The sequence below is a fragment of the Drosophila nasuta genome, chromosome 3, assembly GCF_023558535.2.
Source record: "Drosophila nasuta strain 15112-1781.00 chromosome 3, ASM2355853v1, whole genome shotgun sequence".
NCBI lineage: Eukaryota > Metazoa > Arthropoda > Insecta > Diptera > Drosophilidae > Drosophila > Drosophila nasuta.
Window position 1 is genome coordinate 34,982,298 of NC_083457.1, and position 21,680 is coordinate 35,003,977.

The 21,680-nt window shown below is 42.5% G+C and overlaps 5 protein-coding genes across 6 annotated transcripts; 2 read left to right on the plus strand and 3 right to left on the minus strand.

The window, feature by feature from the left end:
* The first annotated feature begins 100 nt into the window (after nucleotides 1–100).
* LOC132790506 (putative cyclin-dependent serine/threonine-protein kinase DDB_G0272797/DDB_G0274007) lies at nucleotides 101–685 on the plus strand. Its single transcript, XM_060799050.1, has one exon. The coding sequence runs from the start codon at nucleotides 194–196 to the stop codon at nucleotides 683–685; it is 492 nt and encodes a 163-aa protein (XP_060655033.1). The 5' UTR covers nucleotides 101–193.
* LOC132790505 (RNA exonuclease 4) lies at nucleotides 683–1,862 on the minus strand. The gene has a single exon (XM_060799049.1). The coding sequence runs from the start codon at nucleotides 1,598–1,600 to the stop codon at nucleotides 794–796; it is 807 nt and encodes a 268-aa protein (XP_060655032.1). The 5' UTR covers nucleotides 1,601–1,862; the 3' UTR covers nucleotides 683–793.
* A 190-nt stretch (nucleotides 1,863–2,052) lies between these two features.
* On the plus strand, nucleotides 2,053–9,168 carry LOC132790500 (neuralized-like protein 4). Its single transcript, XM_060799043.1, has 9 exons — nucleotides 2,053–2,577; nucleotides 2,638–3,012; nucleotides 3,069–4,036; nucleotides 4,363–4,539; nucleotides 4,600–5,684; nucleotides 6,132–6,962; nucleotides 7,052–7,364; nucleotides 7,423–7,533; nucleotides 7,593–9,168. The coding sequence occupies exons 1-9, from the start codon at nucleotides 2,407–2,409 to the stop codon at nucleotides 8,935–8,937; spliced, it is 5,376 nt and encodes a 1,791-aa protein (XP_060655026.1). The 5' UTR covers nucleotides 2,053–2,406; the 3' UTR covers nucleotides 8,938–9,168.
* Nucleotides 9,169–9,282: 114 nt separating this feature from the next.
* LOC132790502 (heat shock 70 kDa protein 4) lies at nucleotides 9,283–17,052 on the minus strand. Of its 2 annotated transcripts, XM_060799046.1 has the most exons (8): nucleotides 16,904–17,052; nucleotides 16,466–16,668; nucleotides 14,527–15,478; nucleotides 13,926–14,465; nucleotides 12,842–12,937; nucleotides 11,949–12,152; nucleotides 9,719–11,886; nucleotides 9,283–9,666 (listed from the first exon to the last, which is right to left on the minus strand). In XM_060799046.1, the coding sequence occupies exons 2-7, from the start codon at nucleotides 16,570–16,572 to the stop codon at nucleotides 11,269–11,271; spliced, it is 2,517 nt and encodes an 838-aa protein (XP_060655029.1). In that variant the 5' UTR covers nucleotides 16,573–16,668; nucleotides 16,904–17,052; the 3' UTR covers nucleotides 9,283–9,666; nucleotides 9,719–11,268. The 2 variants fall into 2 exon arrangements, with proteins under 2 accessions (XP_060655029.1, XP_060655030.1); XM_060799047.1 differs by lacking the exon at nucleotides 12,842–12,937.
* Nucleotides 17,053–17,259: 207 nt separating this feature from the next.
* Nucleotides 17,260–20,107, minus strand: LOC132790503 (ADP-dependent glucokinase). Its single transcript, XM_060799048.1, has 4 exons — nucleotides 19,328–20,107; nucleotides 19,097–19,261; nucleotides 18,311–19,037; nucleotides 17,260–18,254 (listed from the first exon to the last, which is right to left on the minus strand). The coding sequence occupies exons 1-4, from the start codon at nucleotides 19,684–19,686 to the stop codon at nucleotides 18,003–18,005; spliced, it is 1,503 nt and encodes a 500-aa protein (XP_060655031.1). The 5' UTR covers nucleotides 19,687–20,107; the 3' UTR covers nucleotides 17,260–18,002.
* Nucleotides 20,108–21,680: the final 1,573 nt, after the last annotated feature.

Consider the following 21,680-nt stretch of genomic DNA (forward strand, 5'->3'; position numbering starts at 1 on the left):
TTAAGTATTATAAATGTATTTTAATTGTTCTCATAAATATAATTTTCAAATGCACATTTAGAATACATTTTTTAAGTTATCTGTAATTAACGAAAACGGTATATTTTGCTTTTCCATTTGCAGCCACACTGCAAAGAATCTGTTGTACTTTTTTGTTTACACTATACAATTCTTGATAATCGTAATAATAACAATGAGTGCACCACGAAAAAACACAAACTACTTTTCGCCCTACTCTCAGCATGTGGGTCAATATCCTTCGCAGACATCGGACTACAGGACACAGCACACTGGCGGCCTGCAACAACCGCACGAAAGAGAACAACAAAACAGGCAACAAGGAACTCCGCATTTCTATCAAAGCAGAACGCCGCAGCAACAACAACAACAATGTGGTTTCTACGAGGATCGACAGAGCTCCCCGCATTTTTATCGTAATAAAACACCTTACCAGCAACAAGGCAGAAATTTCGGGCAACGCGGTGGAAGACGCGGATTTCATCAGCAGCATCATCAACAGAGGCAATTTAATAATGGAAGAAGCACGAGTACGGACACCTTTTCGCAGTATTTCCACAGCTCGATGCTGGAGGATCCGTGGCATGATTTGATGGAGCGACACAATGCGATACACGGCAGTGTCATCAATGAGGCGCTAAAGACAAAAGAAACAGTAGATACGTAGTTTCAACATTTTATACATTTATGCAACTGTCTCTTTTTCTCTTATAAAACTCAATGGGTAAACCTTACAATACTAAAGTGCGATTCGTGTGTGTTTCTTGGGGATCTGTCAGTGGTGCTTCTGCCGCTTCTCCAGATACTTTTCCCAGTCGGCGGCAATAAGATTATAGATGCTCATGGCGGCCCGTGCATCCTCCACCGAGTTGTGCTCACCCGTCTGAATTTCCTTGCCCAGAACGGCCATCGAAAGACGCTTCAGACTAGGTGTGTGACCATTGGAGACCACTTTGCAGAGCGGTTTATAGACGGATGTGTCGCGGATGTGCGCCTTAGGATGCTTAATTCCCAGAGCAGCGAGATCGTTACGCAGCGCATGACCCACGAGCACTTTGCCCTGCAGCAGCTTCACCACCTCGGCCTGCACCTCTTTGAAGTCCTCGCCATTCTCGATGTCTTCTGGTCGAATGCCCGAAACGCTGGTGCGATAATCGACGACGGGTTGGCGTGGCTTCACATGCTTGTCCAGCAACACTTCACCCACCTTGTTTACGATGGAGACGCGGGCCAGCATCGCATCCTGGCCGTTGTGACCAACGCCAACCATCTCACAGTCCATGGCGAGGTAACGATTGCGTTGTGCTTTGCGCTTGAGACGATTTCGGGCCGATTTGGTTAATGTGGCATCCGTTTCGTGGGTACCAGCTGTTGACGTCGAGGCTGAAGTTGATGCTGCTTGGTTGTGGTTTTCGTTGCCCATCGCCGCTTGCCAATTGGAGCCGGCGGCGCGTCTGTTTACATTTGCTTGCTGCACCTGCAAGCGTTCCATTGACGTTTGCAGCTTGCGCTGTCCGGGGGATGAATTCGTGTTTGTGTTCATTGCTTTGCGTTTGGGACTATTGTCTTCGCTGCGTTTCATGACGACGTAGAGTTCATCTGTTCTTCTTGTGTCAGCGAGAACTTTAAAACTCGCCACATCAATTAAAATTCGAATTGTGTACTTCCAGCTAAAACACAAACATGTGTTTTGACTATACGACGGGTTGTATACTTCCAAACAGTGTGACCAGAAGTTCGATAGCAAAATGAACTAGTTAAACGGATAAATAAATTTAGGTAAACAATGCTAGTTTTATGGGAGCTCTCGAAAATAAAAGGAGACGCTTGAAAGCCAGTCGAATATAACATAAACGTAACTTAAATGATTATTTAATGTGTACATCAACAAGTAAACACAACAATATTGCTTCGATTATTATTATTGTTATCGAAGCAAATGTTAAGATGATTTAGCGGTTTACTAGTGATGTGACATGCTAACAGTTAACAGCTGATTCAAATGCTGAAGTTGTCCGCCTGCTAAACAACAGTTTAACGAACTCTGTCAACATTGCAGAGGGCTGTTAAAGTGATGTTAACAAAAAAACCAATATAACAAATGAAAAACACTTGAAGAATATGAAAAGAACATTACCAATATAAGTGAATAAACAATCAACAAATAAGTTAATTGTTGCCAACATTAATAATGTCGCTTGTATATGCAAGTGATTGCAAATGTTATAAATAGACAACACAAGCACATAGACAATGAAAAGACATTATGCATAAAAGACAAGAAAAAACTGCAATTGCAGAATGCGAAATGCAATTGAGTTAAACCAAACCACAACAAATAAATAAAATTCAACACATAAATTAAGTGAATAGTGTGAATCATCTAAGATGGCACAAGGAGCCATACAACGTTTTCACAATCGTTGCGGTCGCTCGATTACTTTGTGGGATGGAAATCGCTCGGCGCAGCGTTTGATGCGAAACTTTAGCCATGCTTTGGTCTTCAGCGCGGAGCCTCTGGTGGACGATGTGCTTTTCGAGGTGGTGATTGAAAAGAAGGTGAGTGCATTGCGGTTACAAGAACTTATTGACAGATTCAATGATTAATTCCCTTTGCAGAGTCACTCGTGGGGTGGCAGCATTGAGATTGGCGTCACCTCGGAGTCGCCGGATGATCTGGAGCTGGTTGCCTGTGCGACAGCGATGCGGAATGGCACCTGGGTCATGTCCGGCATTGATGTGCGCAAGGATGGCCGTCGTCTGCTCGAGTTCTATGGCACCGATCTGGAGACACTCAACGAGAATGATCGAGTGGGTGTCATGCGCACTTCAAACCATGATCTCGTCTTCTATGTGAATGGCGAGTCACAGGGCGTGGCAGCTAAGAACATGCCCAAGCCCCTCTGGGCTCTCGTCGATCTCTATGGACGCTGTGTACAGGTTTCGCTGTGTCCCACTTCGGATGCCAGTTCAATGCTAAACAGCAGCAGCGAGGTAAGTTGACTATAATCTCTTTCCATCTTGTTTTGCTTAATCATCTGTTATTGCAGCTCTTGGACTCACCGCTGCAGCAACCACTGCAGCAGGTGGTGCAGAATCTCGACGTGCCTATGAGCGTTGATGTCAGCGTTGCCGATAGTAGCAATCTGGATGCACTGGCTCGGCTGAATCTCAACTCTGGCAGTGTGCTCTCTAGTTCAGCCAATGCAGGTGCTGCTGGCGAATACTATGACATCAATGATCGCTTACGTTTCCACACTCGCTGTGGAAGCTTGGTGAAATTGGTGCCCAACTTTCGTTCGGCGGAGCGTCGACGTCCACTGGACGAATTTAACAATGGCGTCGTCATGACACATCGTCCACTGCGCGACAATGAACTGTTCGAGATACGCATCGATAAGCTGGTGGACAAATGGTCCGGCTCCATTGAGGTGGGAGTCACCACGCACAATCCCACAGTGCTGCACTTTCCGGCTACCATGACGAATATGCGCAGCGGCACCATCATGATGTCTGGCTGTGGCATACTTACCAATGGCAAAGGCACTCGACGACAATATGGCGAGTTCAATTTGGATGAGTTGCGAGAAGGAGATCGCGTTGGCATGATGCGCAAATCGAATGGCAATCTGCACTATTACATCAATGGACAGGATCAGGGCGTGGCGGCAACACGTGTGGCGGCCACGTTGTGGGGCGTTATTGATCTCTATGGCATGACCATCAAGGTGACCATTGTGGATCGCGATGAGCGCGAACAGCAGAATCTGGTGACACGTCGCAACAACATTGTCGCCGGCATGGCTTTGGTTTGCAGTCATGCGCAGACGGGCACGCCTACGCTGAGCCTGTTGAGCCCGGAAAGCGAGTTGAATGTGGCTGGTGCAGCGGGCGGACTCAGCGAAACCATTTCCAGCACACGGGCCATTGCGCGCAACGACGACAGACTCACGTTTCATCATATCTGCGGCAGCCACGCGACGGTTACGCAGAGTGGACGCACTGCGTTGCGGCCCAAGTAAGTAAACCTACATGGAAAACAGCCTTTAAGACAGTTTAAGATATCTAGATTAATTTAAACTATTCTAGGCTATTTACAATAAGTTGCTCTAACTCTATACCTATCCGTCAGTCTGTCCGTTCATATAAAGACTTCTTCGATGAGTCTATAATATTCAGTTTTATGTTGCCCACACCTTTTTCCATACCGTAATCATACGATTTTATTGTATTAGGATTAGCTTGCAAGTTATTCCTTTAATAGGGTTCAATTTAGTTGCCTTGCTTACAATTACTTTCATTCTATTTGAACTTTAAATTAAATTTTCCTCACTTTTATTACAGCGCCGCAGACGACTTTAATAATGGCGTGGTGCTAACGCGACGTCCGCTGCGACCCAATGAGCTGTTCCAGGTGAGATTGGAGCGCGTGGTCACCAAATGGGCAGGTTCGGTGGAAATGGGTGTCACTACGCACACAGCCGACGACCTAGACTTTCCATTTACCATGACAAATGTGCGGTAAGTAGAGTACTTTATTTATATATGTACTAGGATAATAAAATCCCAATTTCCCTTTAGTTCTGGCACCTGGATGATGACGGGCAACGGCGTCATGCAGAATGGTGTCACTGTGATCGAGCAATATGGCCAGAATCTGGATCGCCTGCAGGTGGGCGATCGTGTGGGAGTTGTGCGCAAAGATGACGGCACTCTACACTTTTGGGTGAATGGCGTGGATCAGGGACCAGCTGCCACTAATGTGCCGGAGCGTGTCTATGGCGTCATTGATCTCTACGGTCAGGCGGCGCAGGCCAGCATCATAGACACCTCCGAGTGCGGAAGTCCGGACACTGGCAACTCAACCATTTCGAATACAACGCTGTACAGTGAGGTGCCGCTGCGTTTCCATAATATACATGGTGCCAATGCGGGCATTTCTAACAGCGGATTGACTGCATCGCGTCCCAATTCTCTAGCGGAGTTCAATGATGCCATTGTGTTTAGTAATAGACCACTGCGAAATCGTGAACTGTTCGAGGTGGAGCTGGAGACAATGGTGCGTCATTGGTCGGGCAACATTGAAATTGGTGTGACGGGCACGCGACCCGAGGACATTCAACTGGCGCCCAATGCCACTGATCTCGAGGCGAACGATACGATCATATTGTGTGGCCCCATGATCTTTCACAATCGCAAAACCATACGCACCAATGTACTCATCGATCTGGACACCCTGGGAACGGGCACGCGTGTCGGCGTCATGCGAAACGGAGACTACATACACTTCTTTGTAGATGGCATGGATCAGGGTCCAGCTGGCGAGTGCCATGCGCCCAACATTTGGGCCATCATTGATCTCTACGGGCAGTGCGCCCAGGTTAGTCTAACGCAAACGCAGCTGGATATACGTGCTCCATATGCCACCAGCGAGAACTCACAGAGCTGCCAGGCCACATCGGTAATACAACATCCGGCGCTGGAGACGAAGCATCGCTGGACTTGTGTCTCGGGTAGCGTCAGTTTGACCAAGGATTGGACTGAAGCGTCGCGTTTTACTGGCTCAACGGCAGCGTTGTCGCATTGTCTGGTTTTCTCGGAGCATCCGCTGAGCGTTGGATCGCCTTTCGAGCTCAAGCTGACCTCCATCAATCCCATGTTTGCCGGTGAGCGTTACAAATATTTGAATTTGGCTTTAACACACAGTCTACCAAAAAAACGCATGTGGTAGTATCTTTTTTTAATCAGCATTAATGGTTGATAATATTAGGAAGGTCGCCTGTCCGTTTAATTAGTTAAATCAGAAAAAAATAAGAGAAATTTCACTAAACTTGGGTATATTAGTTCTTATGATCTTTTAAATCGTACGTGTAAACATTTAACTTTAGAATCATTTCTAAATCAATTTCCTAAAAGTTTCAAAACGATTTTATTATAATTTAGAAGAGTATTCGTACATTAAATAATTAGAACTAGGAACCAGTTGGTAATATATATTTATTGTTTAAGTTGAAGTAGTTTTATGACCAGCTGAATAGGTCGTACTCGTGATAATTGTATTCTTTACAAATTCGTAACATTTTCTTAAGTACTTGCTCGAAAATCTCTCACAGGCTGTCTCAGCATTGGCATCACCGATCTCAACCTGGCCGACGAGAGCGTGCGCAAGAAGTTGCCCACTAGCTTGAAGCGTATTCCGGCCAACGTTTGGTATGTAAGTGGCAATGAGGTGCGCTACAATTCCAGCTGCCTGCAACGATCGCTGGCCTCGCTTGAGTGGCTGCGTGTCGATGATCGCATTACGCTGGAGCGTGTGGAGAATTCGTTGAACATCTTGCTTAACTCGGAGAATGTGAACATACAGTTCCATAACATACCCAACGATGTGTATGTTGTGGCCGAGCTACTTGGCTCCACAATGGCTGTGCAGGTGATCTCCACTCAAGGCCCCGCATCGCCGTTGCGTCCTTGTAGTCTGCGACTGCAGGATTCGATGGACTTTGGCATGGATCCACTGAACAAACAGGATAGCTCAATGCTGGAATCTATTGATTCCGAGGCGCAGAATTATGAGTTTGTCGATGTGTCCAATAAGCATGTGCGTCTTGGTGATGATCGACGCAGTGCCTGTCGCAGCAAGTCCTTCAATCAAGCGATCGTTTGCCTGAATAAGCCACTGTGCAAGGGTGAGAGCATCAGCATCAAGGTGGATGCCATCAACAACAAATGGAAAGGCACACTCAGCTTGGGAGTGCTTTCCACATGTCCGCAAGCCATGTCCATTCCCATTTCGCTGTTGAACTGCAAGCGCAGCTGTTGGCTGGCCACCCATGACTACATCAACATCAATGGCCAAGTTATGGCCTCAAAATATGGCGAAGTACTTGATCAGATCCAGCTGGGCACTGTGATTACCATGACGCTTACACACGCCGGAATGTTGGGTGAGTTTAACCATAATAGAAATTGTATTTTAATTACTATTAATTGTGAAGGAAATACTTATGAAATTCTAATATTAATTGTATTACAGTCATCATGGTGGGCTCCACAAATCTGGAAGATTTGGCTAGCGGTTTGCCGGGACACGTCTACCCCATCTTTGATATCTACGGCAAATGCGAGAAGATCTCTTTGCTCACGGGCAGCGATGCCGCGCGCAATGGCAATGCAAATGGCACACCCATACTCGAGGCACCCGAGGCTCTTGAGTTGGACAATATGCCGCAGCAATGCGAGAAGGCGCATCTGGAGATGCATGAGAAGGAGAAGGACACGGAGCAGCTAAGCGACAGCGCCAGGGAACTGCCAACAGGCGCTTCCACTTCTGCAGCCGGCAATCTCATGTAAGTTTTCACACTAATATTTCTGCGAGCTGTTCCTTAACCCTTTGTCAATACACAGGACACGTTCTGTTATGGAGAGCGTCTCTGAGAATCTGCTGCTTAATATTTCCATTAAGAATCGCACGCTGGAGCAGCAGCGCAACGAGCTGGGCGGCTCTTCATCCACTTGGTAAGTGATAAATCCCATTTAACAACATCAACAGCTAGTTATTGATTCTTTCCTTACAGCTGCCTTCGAGAGTCGCTGCAGTTGCAGCACAACACCAATTTGAATATACAACGCAGCCAGAGCACGCAAAGGTTTCAAAACTCGCTGAATACATCGACAGGCGGCGGAGCCAGCGGTTCCAATGCAGCTGGTGGCCAGGCACATGGATCTAGTGGCGTTTACGACACAAACAAGGAGTACGATGAACAGGCATTGTGCTCCAATGTTGTGTCCACATCTATGGTGGCCTCACATGAGTCAGAGCATAGCGAGAACAATGTGGATGCTGTCGTCGAGGTCAGCAGCGAGCGAGAACGTGAACGGGATCGTGAGCGGGAATTGTCCAGCGAATCGGGCGACAATGTGCTGGAAGATGATGAGATCGATTATATGAATCATTTGCTGCTATTGCAGCAGCTACAGCAGAACGAATACACGCGCATGCAGCATCATTTGATGCCCGATCAAATGTCGCTACTTAATCTGGATCTCTCGTCGCTTAACTCGGTGGAATCCGATACAAATTCGAGCAGCAATCCCAGGGAATCGTTGCGTTCGGCGGCTGCTGCTGCCGGCGTGTTGGAGCAGAATGATTGCGAGTATCTGAAGCAGGTAAAACGCTTCTGTGCTTCCCTCGTGCTGCCGCAGGCCTTTTTCGATGTGAGACTCGAGCCGATTTGCTTCTGCGCCAAGTGCAACGGCAACAGCACTGGCAATGGCGACAAACTGGAGGGCTGGGTGTACTTTAAGCTCAACCAGCAGACGGTGAATGCGCTGAGCGCATCGACATCATCCGCCGCTGGGTCAGCATCGACTCAAGTTCATCTGGATTTTAATGGCGATTGGTTGCCGTTCTATTACATGACACGAGTGGATAAAATACGCGCAATACTCGATCGTGGGCAGCCGCTGCCACTGGAAATGGACGAGGACACCGTCGCTGCCACGCACAAAGACGAGCCCGGCACACGTCTCGAGCTCTACTATTCACCCAATGCCACGGTAATTGAACCGGTGCTGCCTCAGCATCATTATGTGTCCGAGCAGGGAGTGCATCGTATTTCCACCTCGTTCGAGGTCTATGTGCGTCGTCAGTCCATCTCGGGCGTCACTACGGGCAAAACAGCGACCGAGGCCAAGCGTCGCAGTCTGCACACAACGGAACACGAAGCTGCCAATGATGCGGGCTCGGTTGGAGTCGCCTCTGGTGGTGGTTGCAACAACAGCAGCGCTGGTGCCATTAACGAATCCTCGCTGCATCTGCTCAACGATCTGTGTTGGTTTACCAAAGAGGCAGGCGCCTGCATCATAAATGCGTTAATTATTAAACTAGATCGCATCGAAGAGCCATCGAGCGAATCTTAAGCCCAATAAGTACACGACACATTAAAACTAGTCACCAGCTTTGCAGCCGAATTTCTTATATTTATCTCGCAATTATGATAACTCAAACACTACGCTACGCTTACCACGCATTCGTATTTGTATTCACATAGGCATTCCCTTTGTCCCTTCCTAGCCCATTTATAAGCCATGACATGTTTTGTATTGTAAGCGCAAATAAATCTCCAAATATAATCACAAAGTTAAACACATAGTGTGAAATGACGAGTTTGATTTATTATGCAATAATTTTAGGGAATCTGAATTCTATTATATTCGAAACTCGGACCACTTAATTAACCATTTTTAGAAAAATGAATATCTCAGTTTTTAATGTTCAAAATCGTTTATTATAATTTATAATGAAATTCGTTCCAAAACTTATATGGATTATTTTTCAACATTTTCTTCACTAACTGGTTTCTTAACGTTCACTGATCCCGAGTAGATGTTTCCAATATCTTTGATCTTGTTCCTTATAGCATCGATTTTCTGATGAAGACTAGACACAAGGTCATCAGTTGATTCCACCGGAGCTGCCTCTGAAGTTCCCTTTCTCGCCAGTTTAGCTTCTAGATCAGCAACCTTGGCTTCGAGTTCCCTTATCTGAGTGTCCTTGCTTTCGATTGTGATTGTGTTTGCTTGCAGATGCCTTGCAACTGATCCACAATAAGCACTACATTCTCTGCTCTTATCAGCAGATATCTCCAACTGTTAGACCATGTAATTAATATATTTAAATTATAATTATCTTATAACTTACTGTGTTAACTGTTGTGGGTGATGCTGTAGCCCAGAGCACCTGCAAGCCCAGTAAGAGAATTACAAACATCTTCATCTTGATAGACTTTCTGTTTCCAAAATCTCGAATATCAAATATTTCGCTACGTTTCGCAGAGAAAACTCAACTGAAAAAGCAACGAAATTCTGCCGGCTTTTATACGTCGCTTTGTGTATACAATTTTCTGTACACATAGTATAGTATAGAAAAGTGTATATATGGAAAATCATCAAATATTTGCTAGTGTAAGCGCAAATAAATTTGCAAATATATTCAGAAAAGTGTGAAGCGACGAGTTCCAATTATACCTCTTTCTAATATCCAAGTCGGTATTCCGATCGTAATAGACCCTTGGATTTATATTTTAATTCTTTCTGTGTTAAGTTATGTAATTACATTTTAAAGGACATAACATATAATATATTCATATGTTATGTCCACTCTTGTATCTTTTTTGATGCATTTTGAATTGTAAAATCATACCTTACAATTAATTTTTATTTAGAATTCCCACATAAATTCTGATTTATTTTTATAGAAAATTCGTTAGTTATTAATTCATTTTCTAATCGGGTTGTCGTCCAACTTGATTCTTTGATTTAGGGTTTTGTATTGCTTTCTAGTGATCTAATATTGATTTGCTTTACCAGCACTCTACTACATTGTTTCCTTAGCCCAATAGATAACTACATACCATAACCTAATACCAAATTGATAATATATTTTATATGATAATTTTCTAAATGTTTACAACTGGGCTGGAATCCTCTATGGGATGCTAATCTTTTGCAAAATGATTATAAACATCTTCATCAATTAAATATTGTGCTCAATTGAAAACCCAGAAAATGCTGCTGCCATTCATACAACGCTGTATACAAATCTGTATAGAATCGAGGAATATATGTATATATCATTTAATATTATGGCCAATTCGTGGAAAACTCTTGTTATTGTTTGAACACTCTGTGCGCCAACAACCTCACGTAGAGGCATATTAAACAGAAAAATAAGTGAAAAGACTTGCTGTTGCTTTTTTGGAATCATCATTGTTTTATTTGATTATTTTAATTCCATTCTTTTTAGTGTCGCTTTGTTATTCAACTATATGCAAAAAATGGTCGATTAGAAATGGTTGGTTTTGTTTTGTTTGTTGTATTATTCAGAAATTGTTGCATTTACGCAGCTTGTTGTCTGCCTGTGTTTTTCTTTTACCGTGTCTCTGCCACTGCCAATCGCTGTCAATCGTGCCTGCTTAATCAAATCATTTTGTATTATACGCTTACACATGTAGTTTCATCGGTTGTTGTTTACAGTTTGCCAGTTTGCTTTGATTCTGATGCGTTGAAAAAAGCAAAAGTGCATATACAATTTGTTGTTGTTCTTTCATATTCATTGTATACGTTAAGTTAATTTTGTTGTTTGTTTCTTTTTGTTGTTTATAGTTTATCTATCGGTTCTTCTTGTTTATCGTTAGCCAATACCATACATATATATATTTATATTTAAATATATCGCGGCACGCGCACAACTCACTCCACATCCATAGATGGATCATTGGTGGCCGCCTGCGCATTACCATCCACATCCATTTTGTCACCGGCTGCACTTGGCTCGCCACCATTTTGCTCTGCATTGGGCGCATCCTTGGGCGGTGTCGTTGTTGTCTTGGCAGCTGGCTTCGGTTTCGCGCGTGTAATCACCGAATTAACACAGGCATTCAGGGTCTGCACCTCCTGGCGCACCGCTGATGTCTGCACAGGACTGTCGCTAGTGCGTGGTGCTTGCGTGAACTTGACTAAATTGGTATCCAGCCATTTTTGCGCCTTGTCCGCAGTTTCGGCAATGTTAATGAATTCGGTTTCCGTCAGATGGTCGTACTTGGCCACACCCTTGCGGAATTCTGCCACAGCTTGGCGTGCAAATGCAATGCTGTTCTTCAGTTCATCGAATGCAGCGGGAGACTGCTCAAAGTCCTGAGAACGGTGCTTGATGGGATCCGTTTGTTGTTGCAGTGTCGACAGTCGACTGGTGTAAATCTCACGCTCGCAATCCTCGCCATCCTCATACAGCCAGTTCTCGAGATCATTCAGCTGCGCCACAATCGCTTCACGTTCGGCCTCAACAACATAACGCTCCAGAGGACCACCCTGTAGATCAAAAGAGAATGTTAGACATGGTCTTTAGGTTAATTCTTTCCGCTATCCTTTACCTGCAACTTGTTACGCATATCGTAAACAAACTCCTCCAATGCGTTCTTGGCATCAATACGCTCGGTTTCCTTCTGATCATTGCCAATCATCTTAGCTTCCTGCTGCGAATAGTTGGCCAACTCATTTGGATAGAAACCATGGGTAACTATTTCCATAGGCAGCTCAACGGCCTTAATGGTCTTCTTCTTAGCCTTATCATTGCCCTGCGAATAACAAAAAGAGAGAGGGTAGACATGAAAATACAATCAGAACTAAAGCTAAGCTGCTGCTTCTCAAAAATACAAAAAAATATATCCAATTTGTGTGTAGCCAATAGAAAGAGGAAATATAGCTCGAAGCGGAACAACAAACAACAAAGCGAAGAGGAAAAACACAGCTCAAGCAACAGCCTACAATATATGAGCAAGAGATTCGTGATCGTGTCGTTAAGTTTGTGAATACATATTTCTATTAGAGAGCATTCAGTGGATTACAGGCGCATTGTAAAAACGTTTATTACTTGTACTTGTTTTCTTTTCTTTTTTTGTTTTGTTTGAGGAAATAATATCAAATTAAAGAAAATGTATTTAAGCGATTTTTAGGCAAATTGTGTAAGTAATTTTACAGTTTCTGTTTAGTATTGTTTGTACTTTATATATATAAATATTTTCTTTTTTGTTCTTGTAGGAGCACACAGGGTAGGCGGCTTATGAGCGGTCTTCATCATTCGTTTTATTATCGGTTGTAGGGTGGGAAAAGAAAGCGCAATTTATTTGTGCTTGATTTAATTTTCAATTTTAAACGACATTTCCAATTTCGAGACATTTGTCAGTATTTAAATTTAAATTATAAATTGCATTAATGACTTTAATAATTGTTTGTATTTTTTTTTGTTTTGTATTTGCAAACGTACCGAACCAAACCAGCCCTTGACCCGCTGTGCCCACCCTTGTCCGCCAGGTGATGAGGCTGTTGATGTATTATTATCATCCTCATTCTCACAATATGCCTAAGAGAGAGCAAACGCGAGCGCACAATATCCAATATTTGGGATAGTAGTTGTAATAGTTGTATATAGATATTTATATATGTATGATTGTGCCACACATAAGTATGTATATCAAATATTTACGATATTCAAATATTCAGAATTATATAGTATAATAACAAGAGCAACAACAACAACAGCAACTACAACAAACACTAGATCGAGAATGAAACCAAAAGCAAAACGCCAAAAGAAATATCTATGAAAAGCCCGAGCAAACGCAATTTCCAAAAGTAAATAGAACGTAAAAAATTTAATTGCGATAAAATACTTTGCAAGTAGCTATAAATGAGCATGATATATATAAAATCATTTATGAGTAACCCCTAATGCAATGAAATATCAATATTTGCCCTATTAATCCGCTTGGGAACCGTTATCTTCGCTCTATATTTACAGTCTCTTCATTATCTATTTGTTTAGTAAGGGGGAATTCTTATGGCAAATTAAAATAAAAAGCCCCTTTAGATATCAAACAATATAAGCTGGATTAGACTGCCCTATAAAAAAATATATATTGCGTCTCGTTTGTTACTACAAATAATAGTAACATTAATTTAATGAATTGTAAAATAAAAAAATTATAATTTTGAAGTAAATGCTCAATGCGTTACAGAAAAGAGCTTAAACTGTTATTTATTTAATGAATTAATTTAATGAATTTTACTATGGTTTCATTCATGTCTAGGCAAATAAATAATAGTCGAACAGCACTAAGAGAGTGTATGAGAAATAAAATAGGGCAAATGAATGCTGATATTCAGTTGATGAATCGAAATTGAAGTGGTTAGAAGAAGAGAAACACTTGGAAGGGTTAGAAAACTGCAAGAAGCCAGCAGAGCAGCACCATAACAACAGCAGTAGATGAAAAAAAGTGATGGTACTAATGATGATGGTGATGACGATCGATAAAAAATAGTAAAGCAAACAGCTTACTGGCTGAACTTACCTCCTGCTGAGCATCCGCTTGCTCCCCAGAGTTGGCAGCCGGCTGCTCACCAGTGGCCTTCTCCTCGCCAGCAGCCTGCTCTCCAGTGGCGGCAGCAGCCTCTTCCAGTTCCTTGCGGTCGACCAGTGTGGCCGATGAAATCAGCACAATACCATTTTGATTGATGCGCACTTTCAGTTTCACTTCCTGACTCTCACCACGTTCCGTTGGTTTGATATCCTTGATCTTCCAAACACCAATGGTTTGATCCGGATACGGCACAGGCTGGCCATAAACAATGGATGCGCTGAACGGACTCTTGCGCGCAATTGTCACCAAACGGCTGAACGGTGATGCATGGAATTGGGGAAAGATTTCAACTTCGGCATTCGACGCTGAACCTTCGGCATCCCAAAGTACTTTGACCGCATAGTTCTGTATATCAGTCACACCGAATTCACGGACACGCACCGCCGGCGACATGATCGCGCATTGCAGGGCAGCGCCACGGGACACAGCCTCATCCTGATTAAGTGTGGTGCTCGCCGGCTTGTTGAATACCTAAAATGGAGAGAAAGCACATAAATCTTGTTATATTTGGGAAGATAAGTTACTGACTAACCTTCTCAATGAGCTGCTTGATCGATGGTATGCGAGTGCTGCCGCCCACAATTTCCACCGAGTCAATGTCATCGACGGACCACTTCGATTCGGCCAACAGCTTCCTGAATGTTTGCTCCACACGTTCCAAGACGGGAGCGACAAGCTCCTCCATTTGTGAACGTTGCATGGATGAGCTGACATCGATGTCATCCAAAAAGCATTCAATGTTTAATGGCAGTTTGGTGCTGTTTGCCGACATCTGCTTCTTGAGCTTCTCAATTTCAGTCAAGAGACGCAGATTAGCGCGTGCATTGGTCTTAGCATTGATCTTGTAACGTTCGAGGAACTCCTTGCTAAAGTATTCGGCCAACGCCAGATCAAAGTCTCGCCCACCAATCTGATCCCAGCTGCTGGCGATCATCTTCAGTTTACCCTTGGTGAAGACACAAGCGCTGACCTGCAGCGCCGAATGGCCAAAATCAACAAAGATCACATTGCGTGGCTTATCCTCGAACAAATCGTTCTTATAGAAGCCATAGGCCAACGCTGTCGCCGTCGTCTCGTTCATCAGGCGAAGGACATTGAGGCCAGCGATTTGGGCGGCATCGAGGAGGGCACGACGCTCGGCATTGGTAAAGAATACGGGACAGGCAATGACACAGTCATTGACCTGCGTTTGCATGGCCGATGCCGAGGTCTCCTTCAGTTTGGTGAACAGCATGGCAGTCAGTTGTTCGGGGGAGAAGTGCTGATCCTCGTTCAGATAGTTGACTTTGATGCCAATGCTGCCATCGTTACGCTCCTCAACGCGTGCTGGAATGCTCTTGAGTTCGTGTTGTACATGTGGATCGTTGAATTTGCGGCCAAGCAGACGCTTAAAACCGCCAACTGTGTTTTTCATGTTTGTCACCTGCTGGTTCTTGGCCGCCACGCCAATGATGCGCTTCTTGCCATCGAAGGCCACAAAGGAGCTGCAAACGAGGTGATATTAAAATTAATGATTTTAAAATAATATATGCCTAACAACCCTCCCAGGCATTATAAAACAAAACGCGTCAAATATGGTCAAGACTTGAGCAACAACAAACTGAGTCAGTCTCTCTCACAGATACCACCTTGACTTATGTATGTATTGAGCACATTGTGGGCATGTGCATGTGAGCGCGCGTCTGTGTATATGCGATCGTATGTTTTGCCGGCTTCGATTTTATTTTTGACAACTTTTGGTGCGAACTTGCTTTTGCTCTCTCTCGCAACAGCTGCTGCCTTTGCGCTCTCGCTCGCTCACTTCTCTTGCTGATGCTGTGACTCTCGTGCTCAGAGTGACCGCATGACGCATGCGATGATACGCGTGTGAATATGTGTGCACACTGGCCAAAATTAAAGGAAAAAACAGCCAAAAAAAACATATTTGCAAAAGTGGAAATTTCGCCCACGCAGTCTACAACATTTTTATAAATCAAGAATCTTAGTCAAAAATAATTGGAATAGAATATGGAACGCAGTGCAACATCCCAAAGTTGATTTTGCAATGCTTTTTATGGAGCGACAGCCAGAGCCAAATTTAGGCCTAAGCAATCAGCGCATGAATGCATTTTACCCACCATATGTACACCAGTACACATACATGTACATATATGCACTCTACAACAAATTTGTGGACATTTTGCTTCATTTACAATTGTATATAAAGCGCGTTACCAGTGACAACAATAGTACTGGAAATTTCTAGGCGCGTATACTCATGCAAACAAAACCCATACGCATACACACACACATACACCCCTATACTCACATACACGTACAAACAGTTGGGCATGACTTACATTTGTACATAACCTCAAAGAAAGGGAGCAAACGATTATGCACAATGAATTTAGTGGCTTCTGCTAAACAGTACATACTACATCATACAACAATAACTAATCATCACACTCCATTAATGGTGATGTACTTACGGCGTTGCACGCAGACTGTAGTCATTAGCCAAGGTTTCGATGCCGCCAGACCTTGCTGCCGCTACATAGCAGCCCTCGTTACCGAAATCGATGCCAATCACAGACATTTTTCCCTCTAGTTTTTGATTGATTTAGTTGAACTATTTATTTGGTTAGACTTTGTTGCCTAGTTTTTTTAGGGGCGGCTTCTTTTGTTTCAGCAACTGTAATAGAAAATTGAAAAAATATTAGTTTGTTAAATTAAAGCTAGAGCACACATCAAACACGGCATCGAACGATATTTAAATTGACATATGATTGTAAGTGCTCTTCGATTTGAGTTTTTTTCTTCACATTAATTATGAATTTGCTGCTTGGCTCATGAAAGAAAAACTCTTGCAATCAATTGCACTCGATACATTTCATTGTTTGCTTGTTTATTGAATTATATTTACGCACATTTTTTGCAATTTATTTATATATGTAAAAAGCTTTATGCTTATTTATATTAACAATACATAAACGCTTCAATTTATCTACCGCGACCGACACGTTTTTTCAGCGTAATGAAAATTCAAGCGGCGACGTCGACGTCGGCTGAGAATGGTAGCGAAACTTCTCGAACGGTGTGATTGTAAATTAAATTTTAAAATATACCAAAATTCTACTTTTCAGTATACTTAGACCAAGAAAAATGCAATGGCCACACTTAGCGATAAATGGTAAATCGCTAGTCGATTGCGCGGATATTTGAATTTCGATTCTCCAAAAAATTACTATAGTCAACTATTTAGTTTAGTAAATACACATATTAATTATTAACAGGAATTTTTATTACACATATATGTATGCATTGTCTTTTTGTGTAGCTTAAAACCAAGTGCGCAAAACAAATTGTAAGTAGGAATGTTGACATCGTTACAATACGTAGGATAAAAAAACTAAATACTTATAAACTTAGACTATGTAGCATAATTATGCTTGTCAGGAATAATTTTGAACACATTAAATAATTGTGAGTCAGTGTGTAAATTGTTAGAGATTCAATAGATCAGATTTGCGAATATAAACTACAAAGTCGAAACCGAAACAGTCAGTAACTTGCTCTACTGCTTACTTTTAAAGATTTTTTCGTAACTGGGTTATTCCCCGATTTTCAATAAATTTTGTCACTGCGATAAGGACTCATCTCTAGATATGTACTAAGGCATGGAGCCTATCTCTAACTCTTGTCGTTGTTCCGTTCCGTATGAATTAAGTACGTGAGCAGTTTGCCAGCGTCCGTTATTCATGTAGTACTGAAGGTAACGCGTTTCTAAGGTCACTAAGGTGCTAAACAGCTGAGTATAAATGTCGTCTCAACAGTATTTCAACAGGGAATGTTTATAGATAGTGGATTTTGGGTTGTATCGTGTCCTGGGATCAATTGCGGGTTGTTTGCTATTCAAGTCTTGTCTTGTTTGTCTTTCAAACGTTCTATATAAAATACTAAGCAGTCTTTGCCGTATATCAAAATAATGCTCGTTGTCATGGCTATTGCATTAGCACCACATCCACTTTAAAGTTGAGCAACCAATCCCGACGCGGATATATTATCGCCAGCACCCGCCGTCTTCTTGGCTACGCGACACACTAGCACAGGCGCTACACAAATCTCCACCTCGATGCGCTGCCTGCTCGGTCCAAATTGAATATACTCTTGCCAGCAGGGCACGGGATTGGCAGCGCTCATGCGCATACGTGGTGCCTGCTCCTGGGCCGAGGTGGCAAAACTGTCATCCAGCACCAGCAACACCGACTCAGGATTTACCTAAAATAAGAGTACAGATTAGCAATTTCATAGATATACGCTGTGTTTACACTCACAAACTGTGATTTACAGACATAACGATGGGCAGTCAGAGCCGCTTTGGCAGCCGCAGCACGTGTATTCTTCCACTTGGAGTTGGCAATGGTCAATATAGCCTGATACGCCAAGGTGTGCACATGGATGCGTGAAATTAGGCGACGTTGTGAATCCGCCTGACGCTGACTGTGATAATCCTCCGCCAGACTGATGAACACCTCACGCATCTGGTCCAACGTATGAGCAAGTCTGGGATTCCAATCGGTGGCTTGTGTGGTGCTGCCATGCTGTTGCACTTCACGCAGATTCGACAGCTCCTGCTCGTTCATTCCAAGCGAATCTACATATGGAAGCACCAACTGACGCAGCTTCTGTAGCAGCTCCAATTCCACATAGCTTGCAAACTCGAAATGTTGAAGCGTATCCCTGGGTTGGTTAATAAGTTGCTGTTTCACTTGATTGAGGCGAGCCTCACGCACGCCCGGACTGAACTTGAACATGTCCATCATTTGCAGACCGCTCACAACGAGCAGCTGTGGATGGTATTGCTTAAGGGCATCGGTTAGTTGCTCCACTGAACGCAGATGCGGATTATTCTTATCGTTGTGTAGTATATAACGATTGGCACGTGGCGCCTCGTATGGTCCCCAACGATCGCCAGCCTTGTACTCTAATATCAGATGTATATCATCCTCATCAATCTCATCACCAGCCAAGCTAATCTCTTTGGGGAGCAAGGGACGTAATCTGCAAGAAATAATGCAAGATTACTTTACATTGCATGGCAGACAACGAAAGGAACTCACTTCTTGGACATGTGTGCACCCAGCAATACATCGGCTCCCTCCATGACAAAACGCACAGCCATTAAAGGAGCATTGCCTCCCATGTACCAATGAATGCGCTCCTTGTCCAACTGCTTGGCGTAGCTAATCAACTGCTTGAACAGCGTACTGTTACCCACAACGCGTCTGAAAGAGATGAACATGCATATTATCTAATCTACAATGATAAGTCTTAAGAGTGGATGTACTTACTCGGCTGCTGCGCCATTCTTGAAGTAGTAAACAAACGATTGCAGCAATTCGTGTTCGTTGCTCACCTCGTTGGCCGCAAAATCCGGACTTACGCTAGGCATGCGTTGCCTGTAATAGGTGTCCAGAAATTCTGTGGCATTAATCTGCAAATCGGTACAGGCGCCATAGCCAACGGCTACTTTGGGCGCCGGCTCCAAACCACTTCTCTTCACTTCGCTTTCGATGGCTAGCAGTCCGGTGAGCAGCACGGTGGTCTTGTTAAGCGCCTGCAGCGATAGAAATGCCTGCCAGATGATCGATATGAAGGCGGTGAACACCGAGCAGCCGGTTATCCAGCCCATATACTTCAAAGCTCTCATATTGTCTCCTCCTTTTTTCTTCGTCTCTTTCTGCCGCAGCTTTCTTGTTTTTGCCGGCGTCGTCTGTTGAAGATGCTGCTGCTGTGATTTTTGGTGATGTGGCTGCTGTGCGGCAACCAATGCCCTTGTTGCTCACTTATCACTTGTCTTTCATATATCTTTTACTTAGCTATTTTTGTTGTACCGACTGACAAACACACCCAATGTATGTGTGTTTGTTTATGAAATGTGATAACGACACTCTAGAGATGGAGAAACATCGATGGCAAAATCGATGCATCGATGTTTTTTACAATTTTTTCAAACGCTCATTTTTGATGGGAAACATTGATGTTTTTCACAGCCGATGATAATATTATAAACTCATGTATTATTTATTGAATTTAATTCAGGTTTTTCAGGAGTTTCTTAAAAAAGAGCTTAAAGCTGTTTTACTTGCCGGTGTGTGACCGTAAACAATATTTACAAAATATACGTTTTATTGCCAACAGGATATACCAAAGTAGGGAGAACACTGATAATTGCTATATGGTTACACTTTTATACTTTTACACTTTTTTTTTCGATAAATGCGAGTAAAATGGCGCCTAATTTAAAATGAAAGCTATTTTATCTAGATGTCTGTTTTCGTCACTGTCACTTTCTACAAAAATGTGACATTGAAAAACGAAGGAGAAACCTAAAAAACATCAATAAATTTTTTGCGGTACTTTTTAATCCTAAAATTTTATATAATATTGTGTTTGTCAAATAAAGTAAGGCAATCCTTACAAGTGGACAATAAAGAACTTTCCCTCTTTTGATAGTCGTCATCTTTCCAATACAATCTACAATAACTAACATTCATAGAATTCATAAATTTTTTAAATTAGAAAATATTCCTCTATGTAGTTAGATGCAAATTTGTGGCGGTAAAATTTTCACTGCTGGCAAACCACCGGCAACGACATTTGGCGCACTCTTTTGAAATAAACAATCCCTTCACGCTTTAATTGTTGTGACAAGTTATAAATTCATAAACGTGCTGGTAAGCTATTAATTGTTAATGGCTACATAAACTTTGAATTCATTTGTGAATGAGCTGATACTACTTTTAATTAGGTCTTATTTAAATTGCAACATAAAGAATTACCGCTTGCTCATAATAAAATGACGGTTAAATACAGAAAATGACAGGCATGTGCTCAAAGATAACAATAATTATTATTGTTTTAATAATAATCATAACAATAAGAATGCTGGAAAACAGTAACAATGGCAATTGAAGCTTAGGCAAGCGAGTGAGTGAGTGATGATATATCATCTTGAAACTGGTATATTTTGCTGTTGGCCACTTAATGTTCATAGCTGATATAATTGATATATTGTCTTGACTAAATGATTTTTAATCGTTTTCAGTGTACTTAAATACGTCATCAGCATTTATTTTCGTATCGCTTTACAAGCTGTGTAGTAGTATTGTTTTTAGATGTGGCGTCGTTAAAAGGCGGTTCCTTCTTCTTGTTGCTGTTGTTGTTAACTTAAAACAAGTTGTTGCTTCTTCATTTCGTTCGTTGTTTCTCTTTAATTGCTTCATGCCGTTATTATTATTGTATTATATTGTAGTATTATACACAAGGTTATCCAATGGATTGTGTGTGTAGAGGAAGTGGAAGTGTTTCTCTACTTGTGGGTGCCTTGCCAAATTATATAATCGATTAAGAGCAATTCCTGAATTTGATTATGGATATTAACTAGAATTTTAGTACATATCATTTATGGCATCATTTCTAAGGAATGTTTTGATTGTTTTAAGTGTTTGCCTCTCAACAATTAACACTCGACATGTTCCAAAGGTTCATCCCGCAAAGTATCTTTTTATTGCATTTCCCCCGATAAAATCAACAAACGCCAATTAGCGACAGTAAATTGTATGAGTATTTTGACTAGAATAAAAATAAATATAAACTTAACTGATTCTACTTATCATAGCGTATCACGTACATACGCTTCGT